Here is a 25,640-nt window from a genome sequence, read left to right on the forward strand (position 1 = left end):
CGTCTCTTGACTGGAGACACAGACTCGACATCGTCACATGAGCCTCACGTGTTGGACGGCGCTTTCAACTCCTCACCCTCCCTCCCTCCCTCCCTCCCCGCACTCACACACGTACACACACACACACACTCACACACACCACCTCCTCCCGTCCTGCTGCTGGAGGACAACCCATTTGTGTAGTACTCCTCCACTGAGGCTGAGTCTCGTGTACCTCCATGCTCCGGCTCTCGGGACAAACCGTGTTTGCAGAGCTGACCGTGTTTACAAAGACAGAAAGTAGAGCAACAGTTCCCCGTCGACGGTTAACCAGCAGAGGCAGGTTGTTTCCTAAACTCCCGAAACGGCAGCCTTTATTATATATTACATACATTTGAAATCATATTGTGACAATACAAACTGAAAACTTATATATAGTAGGGAAATACCACACTATATACATTTATATAATTTAGATAACAGCAACACTTTAAATGGCAGTGAAACATTTTAAAAACATGTCTATATATATATATATATATATATATATATATATATATATATATATATATATATATATATATATATATATATATATATAGACATGTTTTTAAAATGTGTCCATCTGTATATATATATATATATATATATATATAGGACCTATATATATAGACATGTTTTTAAAATGTGTCCATATATATATATATATATATATACGTTTTTAAAATGTGTCCATCTGTGTGTGTATATATATATATATTTATATAATATAAAAAAGCATTTTATGGAAGTAATTTATTCCCTCATTCTGGGGAAGATGAACCGGTGCGGGCGGAGTTGTGTTTTAGACTTATATATATAAAATATCTATATATATATATATAGATAAACACGTTTAAATGTGGCACTGCTATTTCAATTGTTTGTAGGATTATATATTATACATGTTTAATATATAAATACATGTCTATAATATATACGTCTAAGTCTTCTGTGTGACAAACAGACAATTATTTTTCTAGCCTGGCATGTGTCACGCGCTCCCAAAGTACGCCGTGTAATTTCATACTGTACCCGCTCGCTGTGTGGCACGTGCACCTGCGGCGGGATACTGTCGCTCTAGCGGAGCGTTTAGTTTTCTTTTCTGTGCCGGCGAGCTGTGCGGATAGTATTAAACCTGACTCTACCCACCAGCGGCTTGTCACGTTGAGCTCCTCATGGCAGGGAGGAGGGAGCCGAGGAGCACAACATCCCTGCCGGTGACGTCAGGCGCGCAGACAGCCGAGATTTCCCGACTGTCCGCTCGGCTCCCACCGAGGCAGACTCGAGGCGACGGAGCGCCATGACGGAAAAAAGGAGGGAGCCAGAGACGAGGGGTCTCCGTCAACATTTTAGACACATCCCGATAAGAGCTTGGACAAATTAAAAAGTTGTCTGCTTTTTTTTAAATCACAAAATCATAAACAAAATTATGTCAATGAGTGTCTCTCTCTTTAAAAAAAGATATATATAAATAAATAATAAAAAAAAAGAATCAGGACAAAACATCTGAACATATTTTGTCCCCAATATTCATTAGTGGAAGACGTCTTTTAGTCATTGGTTTAACTAAATGTGAAACTAGTACTATTATAATGCAAGAGTCCTGCCACACAACAAAATAGCCTATACACTGACTTAAAAAATAAAAGAGAAAACGGCCTGTCAGTGGTGTCATTTCATGATGATTCTTCTTCTTCTTCTTCATTGATGTATTCACATTTAATTGTTGATCAACGTGGATGTTAATGTTAACCACGGCATATACTGTTGAATAGTTTCACGTTTTATATTTTATAAATTATGATATTTTTTTACATGTAAAATCTTAATCTAAAAAAAATATTCATAAATATAGCTGGTAAACAAATGTAATGGAGTAAGTAAGTAGAATATTCATCTGAAATGTGACAGAGTATAAATCTAAAGTATTCTAAAGTAAAGAATACTAATAATAAGTAGTACCTACCAGTATAGTAAATTGTTACTTTCTACTGCAAAGTGTCATTTAGCACGGCTCTGTCAGTATTTTTCTCAAGACTAAATAAAAGACTGTAATGGAGACATCGTTAGCTCTGTGACATTTATCTCTGTGCTAATGCCAATTCTGCCAAATCACCACTCATGAGTCCTACTCCACTGTTGTTGATGGATGTAACTTACATTTCAAGCTGCAATACGTTTGTGAAGGGCATTATAGTTGGTAAGAATCTTTGTATCATGAGCATTTTATCTAATTCAGTGATTTCTGACATTGCACTGATGTTTAAATGTAAGCCCCATAGAGAAAACATATGTTGGAAGAGAGTGATCTTTGCAGCATAGGCGTACCATTACTGCAGTTTTAGTTTGACTCAACACAAAACGGCTCCTCAACTCCGATGAACCTAAACGGGGACAGTCACTTACAAGGTATGGTTTATGACTTAGACTTAGAGGCAGATGAGCTCATCTGAAGACAGGTAGAGCTTGATAAAGGCCAAATAATGAGGATGTATGTCATTTAAATTCAGCCGATAACATATTCCACTCGTACTCGTAGTGACATTTTCTGGTTTCAGAGATGCATGTTTCCAGTTGACAGAGGTAGTTTCTCTGAAAGCCAAAAGAGCCAAGACATGGTCTAGTTTAATTTCTGAACTGGGAAACACTGGCTGAAATGATTGTATTTGACTTGTGGAATGTATTATGTATTGTTTATAAGTGGCATTAATAGTTGTGATTATGGTGTGCATTTTGGACTCGTTTTCCCTCCATTTTATTTCAGTGCTGATGTACGAGGGTGTATGAATACACTTTAAGGAAACCAGGATTAAACATAAAATCACATCAATTGTTTACTTTATATGGCTATTTTCTAATAATCCTATAATATCACACCTCAACAATAAACAACACAATATGAAGTAAATGATAATTACATCAAGTTTAATAAATAATTCTACTTTAATATACAAATTGACAGAGCTTAGATTTTTAGTTATTTTTAACATTCATGAGTAACAGTTTATTTCCCCGCATTCTCATTCCAAGATACGCATCCAACTTTATGTACACATCGTAGTATAACAAAGTAACAGTAGCATGGAAACCAACTTATACACTTGAGTGAAAATGAACATAAAAGTAATATAAAGGAATCTGCACGAGCAGCAAACATGTAACAGACTTTAAACAAAGACTAAAACAGGCACAAATGGGACATGTTTGCTGCAAAACGGGAAATGACGCTAATGACATTTATTACAGTAAAAGACTCCTGAGCAAATTGTAATAGCATGAGTGACAGTGAATAAATTACACGGTATATTTGACCGACAAGTCAAACATTCTAAATGTCCTTTAGAAACCAATTAAATAAGAAAGCATCATAAAACAATTAAACACTGAGATATGACACCATTGGATTTATACAGAAAACTATGTTTATATTGCTCTCACAATATACTATCTCTATTGAGTGCAGTTAACACTCTAGAAGTATGCACAATTTCAAGAAATTAAAAAAAGAAAAGAGATCAGCTTATTAAATATTATCTCTATATTTGCGTAAGTAAAGAAAACCAACTACTCTCTACTCCCTAGTTAATACAGAGACAAAAAAATTAAAGTACAAAAAATAAATGGCCCACATTTTTAAATAAGACATGATTAATGGAACTTAAATCCACATACCAATGAGGTTGCATATTTAAGTTAATATATTGCACAATATACAAAAATAAGACATTTAATACTGCTTACTCTAACAGAAATTAAATAGAAAAAATGTAAATTAAAATAAAAAAACAAACAAACAAATGGGACTAATTCCTCCCGTCCAGTCAATTATATCATGTTTCAAGTTCAACCAGTAAAGGCCATGTGTTGAGAAATCCAATTTCTTTCTACATAGAAAACATTTGGCACCAATTCCAACGGGACTGAAGAGAACGAGGTGGGCGAGTGCCACCGTTTGGAGTAACACATGCGTGGGGCAGAGCTACACGTCGCCTTATGACTACCTATGTTACAGTGTTTCCCTACTGTTAGCAACAACACTCACAGTCAGAGCAGTATACAATACGTGTGATGTCTGAGTGAGGGCTGCACACACCGTCCGACCACGCCGGCGATGTGGCGAGCTGCTCCAGGGCCGCACTTGACCTCACGCAGGCTGCTGGGGGTTGACGTTCATGTGCTGAGGGTGTCCCAGCAGGCCAATCCGCTGCTTCTGCTTCCTCTGTTCTGTCATCTAGAGAGCACAGAAAAAGATAGAAAAAAAAGAAAGCAAAAACATTGGTGCACGTCCTCTTCCACAGACTACACTGGCAGCCTGTCTGGCCTCTTGAACGGTTCCTGCTTTCACATCGCTTTACAGAAAACAAATAAATGCTGCGCAAAACGCTGCACGCAGCTGAACAGAAACGGATTCTTTTGAAATCCTGCCAGGCTCGTCATTCCACGCCGCCGCCGCGTCTTTTGACGAAAGCAGCACAACACCAGCTACTAATAGTGAAACTCAGTCAAAAGAAATTTCAGAAATCTAACAAAGCACATGAGTCATAACACAGGTGCTAACCTTTATACAGGCAGGAAAAAGAACGGCCTTTCTGCTAAGAATTGACTTTATTTAACGAAAGGGAGCGATTTGAACTTCAACACTGAAACACAACAATATTAAAAGTGAGAAGACAAAGTGGTCTTGTAATGAGTGTTCCGGGAGAAATAATTTGGCTAGACGGACAATGTATAAAATATCCTCAAACACATCAAGTGGACAGAGTAAACCCGGTTAGCAGGCGAGCGCTGTCCTTTTCTTATACTATAATGGTCTAATTAAGCCAATTTTACAGAGAATGCTTGCGGCCTAATTTTCCTGCTTGTGCTCTGCTCTGTATGGACGGCAATTTCATCCCGAGGACAATGAGAATCCAAACACATGCACCTACACGTATATTTCCTGAACGGTCTATTTATAAAATACACCACAAAAGGCCCGACACATGTTGGGTTGTGGACTGAAATGTGACCGATGCCACTGTGCCCTTCACCGCTTGCAGCAACACAATAATCATTTCCCCTTGTCTGGGTCAAAATGTCTCAGTGACATTCACTTCCTCACAGATAGTTCTCGCTTCAAGGGTAAAGACATTTTTAGTATTGTGTTTTACTAGAAACAGGGTATTGCAGCAATTGTGTAATACAAGCTTTGTTTATAGACAAAATCAGCAAAATGTGTTCTTACGCAACTTTGAAGCAATAAAAGAGTCTAACAGTAATTCCTCGATTCTGTGCACCTCTCAGTACGGAGAAAGGCTTTATCTAGTAACTAAATCAATTCAAAGACGACCAGTGAAAATGAATCAAGCTTTACTTTCATTGGACCAACCTGTTCTTTGAGCTCTGTCAGCTGGCCCGATAGGTTGGACACCAGTTTCATGGTGGACTCCAGTTTCTCCTGCAGGTTCCTGATCTCATTCTGCTCCCCGTCGGCATCGCTGCTGACCAGGGACATGGCCCGCATCCGAGGAAACCAGTCCAAGTTGTGCTCCTGGCAAACACAAATCTGGACGGTTATGGCCAGCACCGCAACACAATGAAACTAATGCATCACAAACTTAGCGGTACTTTATTACATTTGCTGTAAGTTTTGTATTTTAGTAATTATTGTTCCTTCTAAACTGTCATTTAGAAGTTCAATTCAATTTCAAATAACCTGCTCAAACTTGAAAATGCTCCACATATTACAACATGGCCTTGTGTGAACAACTACCGAGCCCAATTTGATTAGTGTTTTTTACCATAGGCTCCCTTTTGTCTCATTGGCTGTGCAGTGATTTGAAGCCTGCTTTAAACGCAGACTAACTAATCTTGAGGGACTTTCCATATTACAAATCACATGGGATTCTAGTGCATTCTTGAAATCACTCAGAACAGGCAGTTTACTTATCGGTGAGATGTTTTCTCCGCGTCTTGTCTAAATGTACGCACAACAAAACTTACAACAAAAAAAAAGCTGTTCACCAAGACGGAGAAAGAAACCTCCTCATTTGATTACAGGCGCATCGCCTCACATGCAGACAAACACACAGCTCTTACTCAGCTCTTACTCCTATGAGCCCACAGACAAGACAAAAAGAGTATGAAGCTGTTTCACCAAGAGAATGGAATCAAGTGCTTGTGTGAGTACACATAGCCTGTACCAGTGATGCCTACTCAAAAGAAGTTGCTGCACAACATCTCCTGGCCTAAATGACACATTTGATAAGTACTATTTCACTGGTATCGGAAGCAACCAAGAGACATCCAAGCTAAACGTGAAGATATTATCAGTCCTTTCATCACTCTGCAGTCAGAGATGAAGGCGAGTCGAGACGTTGGGCATTCTGTGGGCAGAAATAGTTTCAGTATGGCTGATGGTGTTAACTGATTGCAACAGTTTAGAGCAAAAATGCAGTTTGAGGTAGTGGGAGGTGGCATTATTCATAAACAGTTAGCTACGGGTTGGGATTTTAATATGCGTGCGTTTTGTATATGATGAACTACTGAAGCAAAAACTCCTTAAGATTTTCACGAAAGCCTATTTTTGATTCTGTATATTGTCCACATACGTGCTGTATCAGAGCTGTGTGATGTCGCTGCTTATTCAAACCCAACATTTCTCACTGCTGCTGCTGCTTAAAAGGTTGTCTCCAAATCAACCAGGACTCAAATCTTAAGGATTATAAATGAATAGCGATGTTTTAAGTATTTGAAATTAAAACTCTTACTGACTAATATAAAGTACGTATTATGAAATGGAAAAAACAATTTTGTTGTTTAATGCACTTTCCTTGTGCACATACAATATATGCACAAATTGTCAGAGGCATGACACGCAGCCACTCCTCCAGAGGTTGTCGGGTTCAAACAGGACTGAGGGCGACTCGGCTGCATTCTTTCACGCTTCCATCTCCTCCGGCACTCGACCACCACATGCCTTTGTTATTGTGTGCTGTCTGAACCCGCTTCCAAATCAGCCATCAGTCATGGGAACACATTTGTTTGGCACAACATAAACACACATCCCATCTCTCTATGTTGTGTCACCGATAACCGTCAGTCATAATGCAGCATGAATGAAAAGTGAGTGCTTGCTGTGCAGCCGCTGAGGTTGCTGGTTTGAAACGGCCTATAGTGCAAAAGAATTGGTCTGGAAAAGTCCCGTAGGTTTCCGTGGTTGATTTGGAGATGCAGGGGCGAGTGAGGTGGCCGTCCGAACCACAAACCAGGCCCAGGTCAGACAGCAGCAGAGGGGAAGCACACGACACTAAGATAATGAGCAACACAGTCATTCTGAGAGGAGGTGAGGATGACAAGTTCCACTTCCTGAATGCAAAAAGACAAGAGACTGTGTTTACCTAGTTCACCTGGCCGACAAACATCGGACGTTTCTCTATAAACTAAGTTATTCTAATAGATAATAAATATGAAAAACCCTTGAAATATTTTGTACATGTGAAATTAAGTTAGAAGGTGTAGTTTCTAACGTTACGGTGCTTTCATTCATCTAACAAGTCGGAGAGGCCACTACATGATAACAGATCTCACACTTTTAACAACATTTTTCTGTCACCAGTCCTTCCCACACTCAGCTCTGCTCATATGCCGTTTATGAACTCAGCACCACAGAGGTCATTTCCCCATTTTTTTGCATCTTATCCGCCAGCCAAAGGCTCACTCGTGCATGTTTGTTGTCACCGTCACCAGCAGCCCTCTTTCCGTCCCCAGTGTTTACAAACGACAGCACTTCCAGTAAACTGAGAGGCCGAGCCATAACTTTAGAGTCCGCATCCACCCAGTTCAATGGAAATGACGGAAGTAGATATTTCATCTTTAAAACCGCATGACCATGAGAGAGAAACAGGATGTTGTGTGGTTAAAACAGCAACAGAAAACGTCACAGTCATGCCACAATCCACCTTGACGAGCTGACAGCCCACTCAGTCAACACATATGCAAATAAATGCCCCCCCCCCCCCCTCCCCCAACAAGAACAAACAGAAGCAGACAGATATGGTTTCAGCATATTTCGCTGATGTCTATGTTTGCGGATAGTTCCTGGAGCTGAGGCATCCAGCAGTGTTGAACGCGTATAAAATGAGGACAATGAGTGAGCCGAGAATCATCTTTTTACACCTTAGATATGACACTTCACTCAGAGCCCTCCACCATTGACGTCAGTCCCAGTCATTGTCAGAGTGCTCTGACTTCTACACCCCCTTCTGTCCTGTTGCTTCTTCCACGTTACAGCGACATCAAATGAACGGAAACACGTAGGGCAAGGGCAAGACGTAGTATAGCTTGAAGGAATTGGGCCGACACAAATCATGTTCTATAAATAGCGTGGGATAAATCTGAAATGAAACTGCAGCCGGATCTAACAACAAAAAAATACAACTTAAAAAAATATATAGGGGTATATAACCAATATTTCATTTGAACACAACACATATACACAAAATTATTCTTTACACGCTTTTCTTTGATTTCTTCATTTAGTGTGCCTTTTTTTTTAATAATAACTCAACACTACAAGTAGTGTGCGTCAAAGCATGTAAACACATACAAGTACAATTAGTAAAATAAAAAATAAAAAAAATAAAAAAAGATAACAACATGTAAACTTCGAATATGAGACATAATAGAGAAAGTGTACAAACACGAACATTATAGATAAATTAGTCACAAAATCTACTGCTAAATTTAAAATATCCTCCTGTTCCAGCAATGCTGGTACAAAGAAAACTGACTTCCTGGTGATGTAGTTTTTGATATGCAACGATTGATATGACATCATGTTTACAAATTACATACATGTTTGATATTTAGAAGAATTATTTTAACATTACTGTTTTCATGTGCTTCTTCTATGTACTTTACTGTATTGTTGGACAATGTTTTATCAGGCTGGGCAGTGGATGAACCACACCTGCCATCACGGAGCTTGTTTGCCTATCGGTCTGCATGATGTACAAATACGGGTGTGGTTTCCACTTTTCAAACATTCTGCCCTGCTGAAGATCCGAGTAGGATCGGACATAATCATTAATACATTTTTGTGGCATGGAGTATTGGAGCAGCAGGCGTTACCGTTTCCTTACTGACGCTACTATGATAGTCCTACGTCTACATGACGTATGATTAATGTTCTTCAACAAAGAGAACTGGGAACATGTTTGTCTGCACATTCAATTCATCTTACAGTCAATTATTTAGACGTTGCTTTTTATTTTTGCATGCACGCAGGTTTTTAATATTTACAAAATAAGAGCCTTTTCTCTCTCGATATGTGTCCTGCCTGTATTTCTGCTCTCAAATTAAACTAATAGAAACAAAAAAATCTTTGTTGGCTCTGCTTCAAACACTCGCCTGTGAAGCTGAGAGTTAATGTTGAGAATGACTGGGTCAGCTGATGGGTCATTGGGGTCTTTTGCACCATGAGTGCCTTGTCTGCTCCGCCTGCCCCCTTAAACCTGCTGGTCTGTACGCAACCTTAACAAACTCATTTTGTGTCAGTGGGGTGTAAGGTTAATGGGAGAAAGGATGGGGGTTAATCCCAAATCAGGTGGTTCCTCACAAGACTGAGTGTAGCAGATCAAGGCAAAAGGCAGTGAACTGTGCTAAATGGTATCTAATGAGAAACTGTGTCAGAAACTGACGGCAGCAAGAGTGCGTCAGAAAAGCAACCACTTCAGAGGAAGGGGCTTTCCTCTGTCAGTTAAAAAAGCTTTCTAATTGCTCACAGGCTACGAGCACCAACGATTTAAACAATCAAACAATCAACTGTCTATCTAGTTTTTATTTTTTCACAAATGAAAAATTTCCAGAATTTGTCCGTTTGAATCAATGACATAAACATCTGAATTGGACATGTGTGTGGTTGTGTTGCTAACGTCAAACACAAATACTTGGAAAATGGAAAAAATAACTAACAAATATATAACTAATATATATAACTTTTACACATATGATAGGATTTTTTATAATGAAATACAAGGCAACACAAATTCAATAAGTAATAAATAAATAAATGGAGATAGCCTCACACTGCTGCTTAACAAAAAACACGAGGCTACTCCGGTCTGCTTATAATGAGGTTATATGCAGGGTGAGACCTGTGTGTGTTTAATGATTAAAGCCAGGCATGGCTGCTTAGGGGGATTAACACATTTTATGCCAATGGCCGACTCTGTCTGAATGCTAATTCTGCATTCACAAAGCTGACTGATGTGATAATACTTTGGAGGGATTCAAGGTCACGGAGGCAGGGATTACATAATTCAGTCCTGGGACTCTGGAACAGATGAGGTAAAAAAAAAAAAGGAAAGAAAAGATACAGCCCATTGCTGGTGCAGAGAGACCAAAAGGCGAAAGCAACCAACTCTGTCCAAACCTAACCGATTGCTGAATCACAGCGCCTACAGTGTTGTTTAGGAGTGAAGGTTAACCCCATTAAAGACCACAACGGCAGCTTATTACTGTGCTGCACCGTGCTTCTGCATACAGTCTCTGAAGCACACGCATTGTTACCCTCAGAAGCAAACGCGGCGGGACAGAGCTTTATTTTCAAAGGAGGGGGAGCTGAGGATTTGTTCACAGCAAGTACATCTTATTTATTTCCGAACACGACGCTATAATAACAGACCCAGCAGTGTAGAGTTTGAATGCATCAAGGGCTTTTAAAGAGTTCAAAAAAACAAGATGCTTGTGTGTGTGTACACATCCTTACCCTGATCATTTCAGCCACGTAGCTCTCCGGGCCGGTGTACTCTGTGGAATCCTTGACTTTAACCAGGACGATGAAGAACAAGTAGTGCCACATGTTGTGTTCCACTTTGATGTGTTCTTCAAAGGTAACCGTCTTATTGTCAAACTTGTCTCTCTCCAAACCTAAAAATTACACACACACACACACACACACACACACACACACACACACACACACACACACACACACACACACACACACACACACACACACACACACACACACACACACACACACACACACACACACACACACACACACACACACACACACACACACACACACACACAGACACCCACACAGACAGACACTCAATTCTTTGGAAGAGTAGAGAAATGCACTTTATGTGGCAACATGACTTAATCATTCCTGTGACCTAAATGAGGATGACCGACTGGAAAAAACAAAGAGGAAATGAGGTCATGAGGGTATGGGCAGACAAAGCAAGTCAGGTGAGAGGTGCTAAAAATGTTTATGTATTGTTTGTCCCCATCAAATCCCTGTAATCCATTTACATTCTTGCGTTGCATTTGCAATAAAGAGAAAAACCTTCAGCAGCGTTGCTTCACACCGAGCAGGAAGACGAGATGATGTTGTTCAGACGTTATGCAAATAAGTGACTGATTAGTGACGGATGAGGCCAGAGTGAGTTGTCTGAGTGAGTGTACAGTCTAACATGGTCAAGACCCATATGGCAACAGGAAGAGACGCTCCTCCTCCACAGCAGCACCTGCCATGACTAACCATTCATTCTGGGAAGAGGAGGCGTTTTCGTTGTTTACACCACCCACAAAAACAGCCCCTATTTTGCAGAGAGGCCTGACGCGAAGCTGCAACACAGCAGTCACACGCACGTACAGCAGCAGGCTCACTGCAGACCACTCGCCTGATTTGTATTGATTTTGTCATCATACGCAAACCTCAGCATTCACACCTGCTGATTGTACAGAGCAACGAAAGTATCGCTCGAAACTTTGACTCGGCGTCAAATATATTTCCACCTCATTCAATTCTAAGAGCGAAGTACATCGACTATGCAGCGCTGATGGGAAAAAGATGTGTCAAAGGTCATGAGTCACATTATCCTGATGTTGACAAATCACGTGATGTGATGTCTCTTACTGCTGAGTAAGAAGAAACTAAAACAGCTATTAGACGGTCTGAAAACGATTTGTTTCTTACAATAGCACCAGCAGAACAACACTTAACATGCAATCTTCATATCCTATATATTATTCATATTTGTCCTCACCGCAAATAAAACACGTCGTCTTCAGGATTTCCTCTTTTTTCTGCTTCTCACTCCTCAGGTCAGCAAATGTGTCGATGATGACACCAAAGATGAGGTTGAGGACAATAATGATGACCATGAAGAAGAACAGCAGGTCGTAGATCACCCTAGCTGCGAAAAGAGGCTCCTGCCGAAGACAAACAGGAGAAAACACATGAGAACGAGCAACATTAGACAGGGACATACGAGGATGTGTCCTAGAAAAGTACCAGTGAGAAAGTCCACCGTTTTATGTACGTGAACAATCCTTGTGTGTAAATGCAATATGACACACCTGACAAAACTTGAGAGAATTCACATGAATGTCAAGCTAAAGGAGGTTATATAAGTAAGTATGACTCATGCCCTTATTCTCGGGGTCAAACAGCAGATTGAACATATGGTGTGGTAAGATACAAGCTTGTGTTCATCCTGTAAAAATACCACGTATGCTTTGTCTGGCATGTTTGAAGCCATTTACGCACCTTTTTTGACCTACCAGCAGAGAAATCAGTCTCTCAATCATGTCCTCATTCCATTTTTACAATTTTATATACGTTTTCTCGACCTCAATTTAATTTAATGGAATCTGTGTGTGTGGTAAGGAATTGTGCAAGCATGCGACGTGTTTTGCATTTTGTTTTCACAGTGGTAAAATATCCCATTGTATTAATATTCAGGAGATCGTCAACGATAATGTTACTCAGCTTGGGTGTGATTTCTTCCTTGCTGTTGTGTTCCTGTGCTTTGTACCTCTTTGGATGGCTTCCGCAGGACGTCCCCAACACCTCCTCCACTCCTGAGGCCGTGACTCAATACTGTGACAATGCACATGAGCAGGGAGTCACACGATCGCTCCTTGTCCTCGATCACCACTGCTGACGGCTGGACGGCAATGGAAGCTATGGAGACATACCAACACTGTCAAATAGTAATGTCTTGTATAGGTTGAGTGTTGTCTGGTCTGTCAGCTGCATTGTCACTACCAGTCAATGATTCCTTTAAACATAAAAAAGAAGAGAGAGGCCACTACGATTATGAATACACAAGTAGAAGACTTTAGATCCAGATACAGCCAACACTATAAATGCATTTCAGCCCTCATGTCTCTATTATCAGCATCATCAAGGGGGTCTGTGAGGACATAACAAGTCTGGGAAATTTCTCATCCATCCACACAGAAACAAGTCACCGGACTATTGGAATTAGACAGGCTGGCGGTGATGGATAGGGAAGCACAGACGCAGTCACGCCAGTGTGAGGATTGGAAACGGTTGGCTAGTCGATGTTAAGGTCGCGCATGTGTTCATCCTTGATTGGATGCTTTTCCCATCAAGGTCAGTAGGTTTGCAAGAACTCGTTGTTCGTCACTGAGTGCACCCATCGACCTGCTTGTACCTGATGGTAATTAATCCCTGACCTTTCATCCCTGGGGCCCTACATCAGGTCTTAGGCGAGTCTAAACCCCTGGCGTTTCCCCCAGCTCCCTGAAAACCCCCCATTTGTCCCAACAAGGTTTAATCCCATGACCACCCGGCCGTCCAGACTTACAGCTCAGTGGGAAGAAAAAGGGACAAAAAGACCTTCACATACTCGCACATACAAGCCTGTGATGCATGTAAGCACACAGTCTCGCACTTAGATATCTCTTGAGAGACAAACACGTAGATTCACATTTAAAAGAACCCTTCGACCTTGACGCCCAATCTCTCACACACACACACACACACACACACACACACACACACACACACACACACACACACACACACACACACACACACACACACACACACACACACACACACACACACACACACACACACACACACACACACACACACACACACACACACACACACACACACAAGGTTTCCGTTGACTTTTTTCACCCTACCATCCATCACGGCCTCTGCTGTGCAGTTCTCCCCGTTTTCTTTCTGGCACACTCCACCAGAGAAGAACTCTCCCACCATACTGGCTCCATGCTCTGTTCAATGGTGTAAACAAACAATGTTTTTCACTATTCACATCACACGTGTGCGTGCGTGGGTGTGTGTGTGTGCTGCAGTAAAGCAATCCATGCTTCAGTCCCTTGACTGTCTGGGTCAGGGAGGGCAAGTTATTCATGTTCGTTGGTAAGGGTGTGAGAAGAAATTTGTATTTCACCATACCTAGTGTTTTGTTGGGTATCCGGTCAACAGCTAAAATAAAATCGTCTTTGAAGAAGATATAGCCCACAATGGAGAAGAGGTAGACGAGGATGAGAGCCAGCACGGCGGTCAGAACAATGGAGCGGCCATTGCGGGTCACACTCTTTATGACGTTGAGCAAGGTCTCTTCACGGTAAACCAGATCAAAGAGCTGGAGAGAGGAAGCATTTCAGAGATGTTTGTACAGAATGTGCGTGTCAAATGTGGACAAAGGATACATTTTGTTTGGATCATTGCCTTTATTTAAATCTCCTTGCCAACATCTCATGGTAAAATGTTATTGGTAGAGAATATGTGAACCTTTAGGACTAATTCCAATGTTCCCATGTTTCTTTGTGTTGCAGAGTAAATTAACATTTCTAATCAGGACAACTTGGACATTATTGTCAGTACACACTGCCTAGGGTGTTTATATCCACGTGTATAAAGTGTTAAAATATGGTGTGTGTGTGTGTGCACGCTCACGTACTAGCAGGCTATAAAAGAAGACATGAACGAAGACCCCCAGGCTGCAGATAATCAGGTAGAGCAGGTGATACAGGAACTCCACATCCATGATCATGGCTATGTAGCCACGCGTGAAGGTTCCACGGTTTCCAACGAAGCTCGTCAGGAAGATGACCTTATTTAATAACTGGACACCAATGGACAGACGTTGGGACAACACGCCAAGACAGTAGCCGCGTTACGACAGTTCAAACAGAGAAGGCAAGGTTTATTTATCAGTATTAGTAGCTTTGGGTGGAATTTTCTGATGTTTATTGTCCTGACTGCTAACAACAAAGTGGATGTGGTTGACTGTCAGAGTGGAACCTCCTGGGTTCATGCATCAACTCCTAACAGCAATAAGGGACATTTCTATTTGGAGTAATGCTACCTCAAGTGTCCACTTGATCGTAAAATCTGGCTGAATGCTACGCTACTGGGAGTCGTCGTCTTGCTGCATTGTGAACATGCCAAGTCCTGTATCAATATCTTTAATGTTTAATGAAATGTTAAGCATGTGACTGCGGCGTTTGCCAAGGGCAATTCCGGTCAAACATCTACCAGGCGTTAAAGCATATCTGAAGGCAATACTGAGACACACTTACATTGAAACCCCCGAGCAGGAGCAGCGTGGGCTCCAGGCCGACGGAGAAGATCAGGCGCAGGATGGTGGAAGCAATGAGCGCCCGGATACCGTGAGGCTGAGGCAAGACGATGACAATAGCCAGGGAAACTAGCATGGCCATCCACAGCAGGGCAGACAGATGGGGCTCCAGGGTACCTGAGGATAAGGTGGTCACATTATGGAACAGAGGGACCCTTTCCATTTAGCGAAATGAGTGTATTGTTCTCTTTTCAGTACGTCAACACAAGGCCGATTCAGTTACTTAGGGGTGAGGCATGCCATTCCACCGCAACACACTTATCGGAAGATGGAACTATACATCTTCACACCTTCAGTCTAATTCATCTTCTCTGCATGTTTAGAAAGAACTGACATCCAACATGTACATGGCTGCACTAAAATAATGCTTTCTCTTTTAATGGAGGCTTTCTTTCATGTTTACTTCACACGTTTTCTTTCTGAAAATGTATTTCAGAGAAAAGACGCTCTGGGGTTTTTCTTTGTTGCTTTTCTCAACCTTTGAGTTCACCACAACTACATAAACACACCTTTCAACAACACAATTGGGAGATTACATACATGCCATCATGAGTTAGAAGTAAGTGACTGAAGACATCCCAGCGGTTACATTCATGAACACAACAGAGCTCTTTGCCTCGGTTTGTGATTGTATGTTGTTCTTTACACAACAGTTATGGGTTCTGCATCATTGCAGGCTTCAGCAAAGTGTTACCATGAGCTCACCAGAAACTAAGTCAGCGTGAATCTATATCCTCCGTGTTTACGCACAAATGTATTTACCGAGTCGAAAAGGTCAGTCAAGATTTCTATTCGCTGAGACATCAAAAACCACACGGAACACCCCACTCTGAACGTCTCCCTGCTGATGCCTCCTTCTTCACGTGTGCGGATGACATGACAGGTATTTGTTACATAACCTCCGGTTGGCTAAAAATACACTTGGCTCCAGCTGAATTCATGGGGACGGTGTTGGGCACTGCATCGTAACATGCCGCCTGGGTGCTTGGACTTGGCACGGAAGCCGATCCAGACACAGCGGCTCGGACGTCACACACCTACACTCTGCTCTGTTCATGCCTGCTTACTCTGCAGCTACGGGAAGATAGAGACTGACCTTTACACTAAACCGCTTACACGTCAACAAGGTAAATTCTACACACAGCCTTATGTTTGCTAGGGGGGGGGGGGAGGATTTAAAGTATCTCTTATTGTTGCCAAGTGTCTGTGCTACACCTCCGGTGTCTACTTGCATGGTCACAGTCCAGACATTTTCATGGGCTGTTGCTCTGTTGAAGAAGGGCGGCAAAGTGCTGAAGGCGGAAAGTCACTGAGGGGAGTCCGTCCGTACGCCTTTCATATAAACATATGTGACTGAACACTGACTCTTATTACGACTCCACACTGACTCTCTTTACTAGTGTAACTCTCAAAGACAGAAGGGTCATTCCGTGTCATTTCATCAAATGCCTCCCACCTGACCATCTCAGAATGTCCTGAAAAAATTCAAGTACAAAGACACACTTGTTAGTAGGACTAATCCAAAATATTAGGTCTCTACTGTCAATAGTTTTCTCATGAAACATCATTGAATGAAGGGTAGTTTAGACAGTTTTTGGCATCATGCTCTGAAAAGCCATTTTTAAACAGCAATATCTGGAAAACTATCTAACCTGTGGCCTTCAAAATTTCTACAGTGTATATCTGTTACTAATAGCCTCCAGACATGGAATATCAGGGGTGTAGCTCAATGATAACCTAGTATGGTAGGTACTTAAAATGAGGCTTGTTGAAATAAAGTAGTACATTTGAAGAGTGGCTGAGCTCCCATTTTTGCAGATAAAAGACTTCTATCACTACTGCCTCTATCTCTGGTGTTAGCTTAAACATTCTACAAAATATGGTTTCTCTTAGATTATTAGTTTCACAGATATTAAGGCTCAAAAATGGAAGTTAACACATCTTTGCCCAACTTCAGAGTCATATTCCAAAAAACTGACAACACGTATCAGGTCCAAACTTACTTTTTTTGAAAGATCATATTCTTGTTAAAATCATATTAAAAAATCAGGAGGGTGTTTTGCCTCATTTTGTCGCAGTGATTTTTTAAAATCCTGATATTGGTGGGGGTTTTGTGGCCGGTTTTGGTACTGCATGTCCTAACAGCCTACTTGTAAACATCACAGCAGGGCAATTCAATTGTGTTTTTTACCATTTACCAAAGACTTACATGTGACTAAATGCTACTGATAAATTATGCCTTACGAAAACATTCAAATGTAGCACAGTTGTAGTTACAGAGGCAATACGTCCTTGAATGTGAGTTAAACATGGTGAAAGCAGCTTTTAATGTCTTGAACCATGAACAAACATAGCATAATATTGAAGACTGTACATTTTGTCATACTTTAAGTACATACATTACACAACCAAATCAAATAATCTTAATTTGAGCATAAAGATTTTACATTACAATAGAAAAGTCTCCAAAGTTTGATATTGAATAACAGTTTGTCTCTATGCTCACTATGAGGGATCACACATTTTTCATCTTTTAGATCCAATTCCTTCGTCACATTCATTAATTTGGCAGTGACTTTACAAATAGTCTAATGTACATCTCTGCTCTATTGTGCTCATCTTTTTTGATGGCATACATGCACCCAGTTTCTGTAGAGGGAACGTCAAATCTTGCAATTCTATGCTGCAGTGGGACATTGCACATGTCTTCTCTTCTTGGCCAGTAGAAACTCTTGGCAGGGCCATGTGGGTGCATGAACTGAACCAGTACATCTTCATCTGAAACATCTCTGATACTTCCTATCCACCATTTCTGATCATACACACAACTCACATATTGTCTCATAGTGAGCATAGAGACAAACCGTTATTCAATATCAAACTTTGGAGACTTTTCTACTGTAATGTAAAATCTTTATGCTCAAATTAAGATTATTTGATTTGGTTGTGTAATGTATGTACTTAAAGTATGACAAAATGTACAGTCTTCAATATTATGCTATGTTTGTTCATGGTTCAAGACATTAAAAGCTGCTTTCAGCATGTTTAACTCACATTCAATGACTTATTGCCTCTGTAACTACAACTGTGCTACATTTTAATGTTTTCGTAAGGCTAAATTTATCAGTAGCATTTAGTCACATGTAAGTCTTTGGTAAATGGTAAAAAACACAATTGAATTGCCCTGCTGTGATGTTTACAAGTAGGCTGTTAGGACATGCAGTACCAAAACCGGCCACAAAAACCACACCAATATCAGGATTTTAAAAAATCACTGCGACAAAATGAGGCAAAACACCCTCCTGATTTTTTAATATGATTTTAACAAGAATATGATCTTTCAAAAAAAGTAAGTTTGGACCTGATACATGTTGTCAGTTTTTTGGAATATGACTGAAGTTGGGCAAAGATGTGTTTACTTCCATTTTTGAGCCTTAATATCTGTGAAACTAATAATCTAAGAGAAACCATATTTTGTAGAATGTTTAAGCTAACACCAGAGATAGAGGCAGAAGTGATAGAAGTCTTTTATCTGCAAAAATGGGAGCTCAGCCACTCTTCAAATGTACTACTTTATTTCAACAAGCCACATTTTAAGTATCTATCATACTAGGTTATCATTGAGCTACACCCCTGATATTTCATGTCTGGAGGCTATTAGTAACAGATATACAGTGTAGAAATTTTGAAGGCCACAGGTGAGATAGTTTTCCAGATATTGCTGTTTAAAAATGGCTTTTCAGAGCATGATGCCAAAAACTGTCTAAACTACCCTTCATTCAATGATGTTTCATGAGAAAACTATTGAAAGTAGAGACCTCATATTTTGGATTTGTCCTATAAACAAGTGTGTCTTTGTACTTGAATTTTTTCAGGACATTCTGAGATGGTCAGGTGGGAAGATTTTCAGAAATTTGATGAAATGACACGGAATTACCCAGAAACTAAACTCCTGCTGGGGTCCGAGCATTTTGCCTACTGGTAGTTCTACTTAATTATCTTCATTAGAAAAGTAAGGATTCATTCCAAACACTTCAGTTTCACAAAAGGCCACAACAATAAAACTGAAAAACATGGATTATGCTATGAAAGTAAAAATACTAAATAAATAGAATAATAAAGAAATAAAACTGGTGCACTAGGAGGAGTGTTTCTATTAGTTCCAGCGTTGGTTCTAGGCCAATGTAAGCGCCAAATATTTCTGTTTTACTTTTGTGTACTTGAAAGCAGCGGAGATCAGAGGTTTGTTTTTACCTCGTCCCAGTGATCGCCACATCTGTGTGGTGCTGTAAATTGAGCATAAACAATTTGGATGCGATTCCATTCACATCCCCTATTGTTGTTGGCACTAATACTGGTTAAAGGTCACCCGAATCCATACAACCCACCTGACTTGAACCACATCGTTAACACAGGAGAGGCGTATTATCAAGCTGCTTTTTTTTCTAGGACTACAGCACATCTGGCCACTACTGGAAAAAGCTCCCAACCACAGTTTCCCTTCACACTAACCACCTAGAGGAAACATCCACACATGTGCACCTGATGCATATTTGTGGTTATGATCTATATACAATCTACAAATGAAGCATACCTGTAAAGCTATAAAAGTGTCTCAGGTTCAGACTTGCCCATGTGCAGTTCACTGGAGTAGTTTGGTTTATTCAAGGTTTATAAGCAGTTGGCTTGAATATTAACAGGAGACCATCTGAGCTCATTAAATTCTAGACACAGTGATGTGTGTTTGTGTGTGTGTAGACATTAGATATTCACCACTGAGCAACTAAACAGTGGGTTGGATTTTCTTCTTTTCACCTGATAGCTGGCTTCAGGTTGTAGCCGACGCCGACGTGTCCTGGAATGAACTGTTAAGCTCCCAGAAGACCTTTGACACTGAAAAACCCCATGGAGTTTCTAGAGCCGAGCTAACAACGTCTTTTTTTGTCTCTTCCATACCACTGTGAGGAAGTTCAGACAAAAGGGACCTCGCCGTTTGACCCCAGACAGAACAATTGAAAGTTTATGTGAATCACAATGTGAGTCTTCACTATGCTACTCTGCACTGGAACAATGGACGCCTTAACGGCTGCGGCTTTTCACATCCCCACAAATACTGCCCTCGAGGAGAACTGGGAAATAAAGCAAAGGAATAAGAGACAAAACAAACAGAAAAACTGAAACTGCACGTCAAAACATGCTCAGGTCTGTCACTCATCCCTTTGGCTTGTGAAAAACCTCCTGTCACACAGGAATTGGGAACACTTAGATGTAGTACTTTGAATGAATGTTTTATCTCTCAAGTAATCTGTCACACCTTGTGACCCAACACCAGACCAGACTTTCCCAACCTAAATCTGGACATGTAGGCCACATGACAGAGTCAGTCTGAGTAGGGGTTAATAGTGTGCGGGCGACAGGTCAAATATGTAGATCCCACAAAGGAACTGAGTTACCTCTTTTTTTGTTTTTCGAATTCCTGGTCAAATAGCTTATGTTAAACAAAGAATTCAGTTACCGTCCACACTCAGAAGAGGGGGGTCGTTTAGCTCCATTTTCTTTTTAGACATTTATTAGGGAAATGAAATGTTTGTTGTGTTCTGTATGGTTTTCTCAGAGACTTATCAAACTTAGAAGATATAAGATATGTATCTAATAAAAGTCTTGTGTTGTCTCCCTTTAAATGCTTGTATTACGATACATAACACCAAACTTAGATCAATAAGAGTAAAGGAAGAGGTCTTGACCTGATTTTTTGCTGTTTGTGTATCTAACTCCTACCAGGTAGGTGTCACTTTCAGTGGTCTACTCCACAGTCAGGAGCATAGTATTCTGTTTCTTGCTAGAGTTTCTGGCCTCATTGAGAGACCACACTATTTACGTAAGTCTCTACACACAAACACGAGCAGACGCCTAATAACCAGAAGTGACACATACGGAGAAAAAGACTACGTGACCCCAGAGTAGCGTGTGAGAATGAGAGTAGAAATCTGAAAGTGTGTTAAGTCATGTGTTAGTCTCAAGCCCAGAAAAGACACATTACCAATACCAAACAGGTCAGGACCTAATTAGGAAACAAATCCATCTTGGTCTTTTGTGAGAGTTCAAGATCCAGAACTTGTGCTGGGCTTACATTGTCATCACACCTCCACTTGTGGTGAAACTCACTTTGGGAGGTGTGAGGCTACACCCAAACCACAGGCACGAGAGCACAGAGTGTTCTGTAAAGTCTTGTGTACACTGAACACTAATAACACATCTTACATATGTGACATGCCAACTGCTATTACTGTACAATTGCACATCAGGAGGAATTCCAGCATCCATGTTTCTGGGGGTGTACACTCAGATTGTAAACGTTGTTCATGATTATGTTGGATCCTCAGCTCTTTGACGCCGGCCTAAAGCAGTTCGGTTGTCAGAGTAAAGATGTCGTTACATGAGCATTATTCTTTATCGTCATGACCTGCCATCCACATTACCGGAAATTTAACTCGGCCGCCGTTGGGACTGTCATTTGAGTGTGTTATACTTGTAGCAGCTAATGTTGCCTTAGCCACTGGCCTCAAGCAGAGACGGGAGTGGGCAATGAGGTCTGTCGGGTAAGCTCACTTCATTCTCACGCCTCATCCCCAGATTTGTATCACTTGAGGACATTCATCAGATTTCATGCAGCTTCCTCTGAAGCCACAGACGGTTTCAGGCCCCGATCAGATGGAGCACGTTTTAAGCAGCCTGTGGTGGCCTTTTTGTAATTCTTTTCAATGAGTGATGCATTTTGCACGCTGATTTTGTGTTGCAGAATGTCTCCTGTTTGTTTCCGCTATGCACCGCTGTGCGTTTTAGCAGGAGTACCATAAAGGCCTTGACTTGTGAGAAGAAAGTCAACTCTGAGTGGAAAAACGCCAACGTAATTCGTGTTTTTTTCTCATTGTGGTGACATTTGCTGGACCCCTGGAGCCGTATGACATTATTAACCATAGTTATCACAATCTTATCAGAAAACAGCAAAGAGGCAAATTGGGGCGATACTCCAGATTTCAGGTGAGCTTCTAAAACTGCACCATTACCTGTTAGGTAGCAGGTTTACAAGCAAGCTAGTGTTACTGAGTAACAATAAACAAGCATGGTCGGGCAAGGAAAAGGTAGCGAGTCACATTTTCCACCTACAAAACACCTCCTAACAGATAGATTTGAAAATAGGTGGAGTTCCCCTTTCAGCTCAAATCTGAAAAAGTGTGAGTCTCTGTTAGTGACTGTTGCAAAGCTCTGCCCATTTTCTTTGAGCATTGAACTTTGAGCATTTAACAGCTGGCAACTACTGTTGAAACTGGCTGTGAATGTATTGGTTTCGGAAACATGCAAAACATTTTCTCACATAATACCTCTTCTTCTTCAAATATCAGAAAGTAGCTTTCAGACAGAGTTCACGTTGGCCCACACTTAACCAGATGTCCTTTACCTGGCAGCAAACAGCTGCACCTAGAGGGCGTGAAGTGGAAGGGTGTTAAACTTCCTCTCCAGTCCCTAAAAGAAAGACGTTCCACTTCACCGGTCTTTGCCATTCAGGTTTCTGATGAAGCACAATATGTACTATATGCCTCCTGCCACACCTCTGTCCTGTGCCGGTTAATGTTTGTGCCACTCACTCCCATTTCCCGGATTGTAACAGTCACTCTCACTTAACCACAGTGCACGAACAAAAGATCATGACAACCTGTTGTCCTTCGATCATTAAAGGGCTAAAATTGAAAGAGAAAGAAAAGGTGAAGACGAGCAGACTGACCTCCACGGACACCCTCCAGAGGGTAGAAGAAGGCCACGAGCAGGTTCATGAGCACAGCCAGGTTGAAGGAGATGCTGCTCCAGAACGACATGTTCCTGGAGCACCAGTACAGTATGGGCTGAGCTGGAGGACAGGATATTCAAACAGGTCAGGACAGGCAGCGAGATCATGCAGACTTCTCTATTTTAAATCACCAACCACAATAGATCTAATCATTTCACACAGAACACTCAAGTAGGGTGTCCACTCATAAGTCAAATGTCAAATTCCATGACTTTTTCCTAACACTCACTGACTAAAAAGCTGAATTTCCATGACCTATAATGTACGGTAAAAACAGGCCAAATTTGTGTTGAGCAGACAAAAAACAGCCGCAGCATTTTAGACCCATTCATTTGTGTGCTGTACGCACAAAATGTTAAGTTTGTTTGGTAAATTGGCACTTAAAAAAACAAGTAACCATAACAACCCCTCACGAAATAGGGGAAACGTGTGAAATAACCTGGTAAAGACAAACACAGTATGAGAAATATTACATTTTGATAAATGTTAACTACAAGAACAAAATATAAAATCCCCCGACTTCCCCTGACTGCAAAATACTTTTTAAAATTCCTCGATATTCCAGAAATTCCCTGACCTGTGGAACCCTGCTTAAGTTACAGGAGGAACACGGTGTTTTCACACCAACAAGGAGCACAACATGTCGAATTTGGGCTATTAGATTATTTCTGATGAATTGAAAATATGATTTCTTATTTTATGATGAATCTTCTCTATTTTCTAGCCATCTCAGTGGCAAATGTCTGTCATGTTTCTCCAGAGCAACACAACAGTTTTGCGTCCTACTGGAACTCATTGATCGAACCTTATCAGAGGATGTGCCGTTATAACACCAACTCTGTAAACAAAGGATCAACTTTGAAGGGGAAAATCTGGCAAAAAGTACAATCTGTACACAAAAGCGATTGTCATGAGCATTTCACATACACTTGACAATTCTCACATGAACTTGCCTAAACACACACACACACACACACACACACACACACACACACACACACACACACACACACACACACACACACACACACACACACACACACACACACACACACACACACACACACACACACACACACACACACACCTCGGTCAGGAGATCAGTGTCGTGCCAACGCTATTTTGAGCCCGACTGTGCATCAGAAAGAAGAACCGCGGGTGGGGACTTTTAGCAGCAGAAGTCACTCTATTCATGACAAGTGGTTTGCATCAGCGGAACAATATGGTGTCCGACTGCGCTGATTCATACAGATAGCGGCAAGGAGGAGGTTGTAATGACTGATCACATTATAGACAAACCATCCTCCCTCAGGCCTGACTATAGGACACGCCACAACATAGCTGACTGAATCACCCTGAAGAGGTAAACAGGGACCTGCCCCGCTGAAAGGGAACCTCTGAATGACATTCAGGTCTGCAGGACTATGTTATTAAAGGTTGGTGATAAACAAACGAGGTTCCTTGTGAACGTTTCACATGTTCTGGATCGCCCGTGAACAGCTTCCCCTGTCCCGGCATGCTTGTTTCTGATCTCCCGCCTGCTGAATGTGGGAGCTATCCTGCTGATTCACTACTGTTCCTTGATTTTTCTCAGTTTGAGTTTGTGCTGCGTCAGAGGATAAGAATGTGTGACTGAGCATGACCTCAAACTGGCAGGTAGATGAAACCAGATGAGCCATTAATCTCATTAACATGGGACAGGCTTTGGGCATAACTCAGGATCTTGTGCTTAAATGTTGCCTTTCAGCCAACTGAGTGTAAATCCGGTTTAGGATCTTTATCACGTCATAACCGTTCCACTGCCATCTTTCCTGTCCTAATTGTTGCTCCTTAAGAAGCAGGAATAGCAAAAAAAATAAATAAATAAATAACATGTTAAATAAAAGACTGGGGACTGGCTTCACGCTCAGAGAAAAGAACACTCTGCTCTCGTGTGACCTCTTAAACACCAGTTGATCCATTGTTTGCAGTTTCAGCTCTAAATTCACTACTCACCGTGGCACAAGACCAACAAGGAGGACTGGTGGAAAGGTTAATAGTTCTACTAAATCCTGCCAGAACATTTTTATTTTGCCTTCCCCTCTCCATTTCCTTTTTCCAGCAAGAAGACTAAATATAGGAAGCTGACACTGTAATAGATACCACATAGATAAACACAGGAACCATGTGTACATTTCTAAAGTTAAAGATTCTGTGAATGGGCTTGCAATGTGCAACAAATGTCATGTTCATTTCACATCATCACTTTCTTCTGACTGGAAACAAAACCATTTACATCTGTACAGAACATATTGCGCTACCTTAACTCAGCCTTACATTAATTAACTTACATTGTACTTGCAATTTAAACA

General features: G+C 41.0%; 2 protein-coding genes across 7 annotated transcripts in view; one reads left to right on the forward strand and one right to left on the reverse strand.

The window, feature by feature from the left end:
• Positions 1–25,640, forward strand: part of arl6ip5a (ADP-ribosylation factor-like 6 interacting protein 5a) — a 467,731-nt gene that overhangs the window by 264,159 nt on the left and 177,932 nt on the right. The window lies entirely within an intron of this gene.
• Positions 2,921–25,640, reverse strand: part of itpr1b (inositol 1,4,5-trisphosphate receptor, type 1b) — an 83,854-nt gene continuing 61,134 nt past the window's right edge. For all 5 annotated transcript variants that reach the window (XM_084036658.1, XM_084036657.1, XM_084036656.1 and 2 more), the window contains 10 exons: positions 23,227–23,349; positions 15,385–15,560; positions 14,763–14,927; positions 14,255–14,444; positions 13,978–14,070; positions 12,834–12,982; positions 12,063–12,228; positions 10,772–10,932; positions 5,390–5,551; positions 2,921–4,252 (listed from right to left, as the gene is read on the reverse strand). In XM_084036658.1, coding sequence (XP_083892784.1) covers positions 4,166–4,252; positions 5,390–5,551; positions 10,772–10,932; positions 12,063–12,228; positions 12,834–12,982; positions 13,978–14,070; positions 14,255–14,444; positions 14,763–14,927; positions 15,385–15,560; positions 23,227–23,349 — 1,472 coding nt within the window. In that variant the 3' untranslated portion in view covers positions 2,921–4,165. The remainder of the gene's footprint in view (positions 4,253–5,389; positions 5,552–10,771; positions 10,933–12,062; positions 12,229–12,833; positions 12,983–13,977; positions 14,071–14,254; positions 14,445–14,762; positions 14,928–15,384; positions 15,561–23,226; positions 23,350–25,640) is intronic.

The sequence above is a fragment of the Eutrigla gurnardus genome, assembly GCF_963514095.1.
Source record: "Eutrigla gurnardus genome assembly, chromosome: 2".
Classification (NCBI taxonomy): domain Eukaryota; kingdom Metazoa; phylum Chordata; class Actinopteri; order Perciformes; family Triglidae; genus Eutrigla; species Eutrigla gurnardus.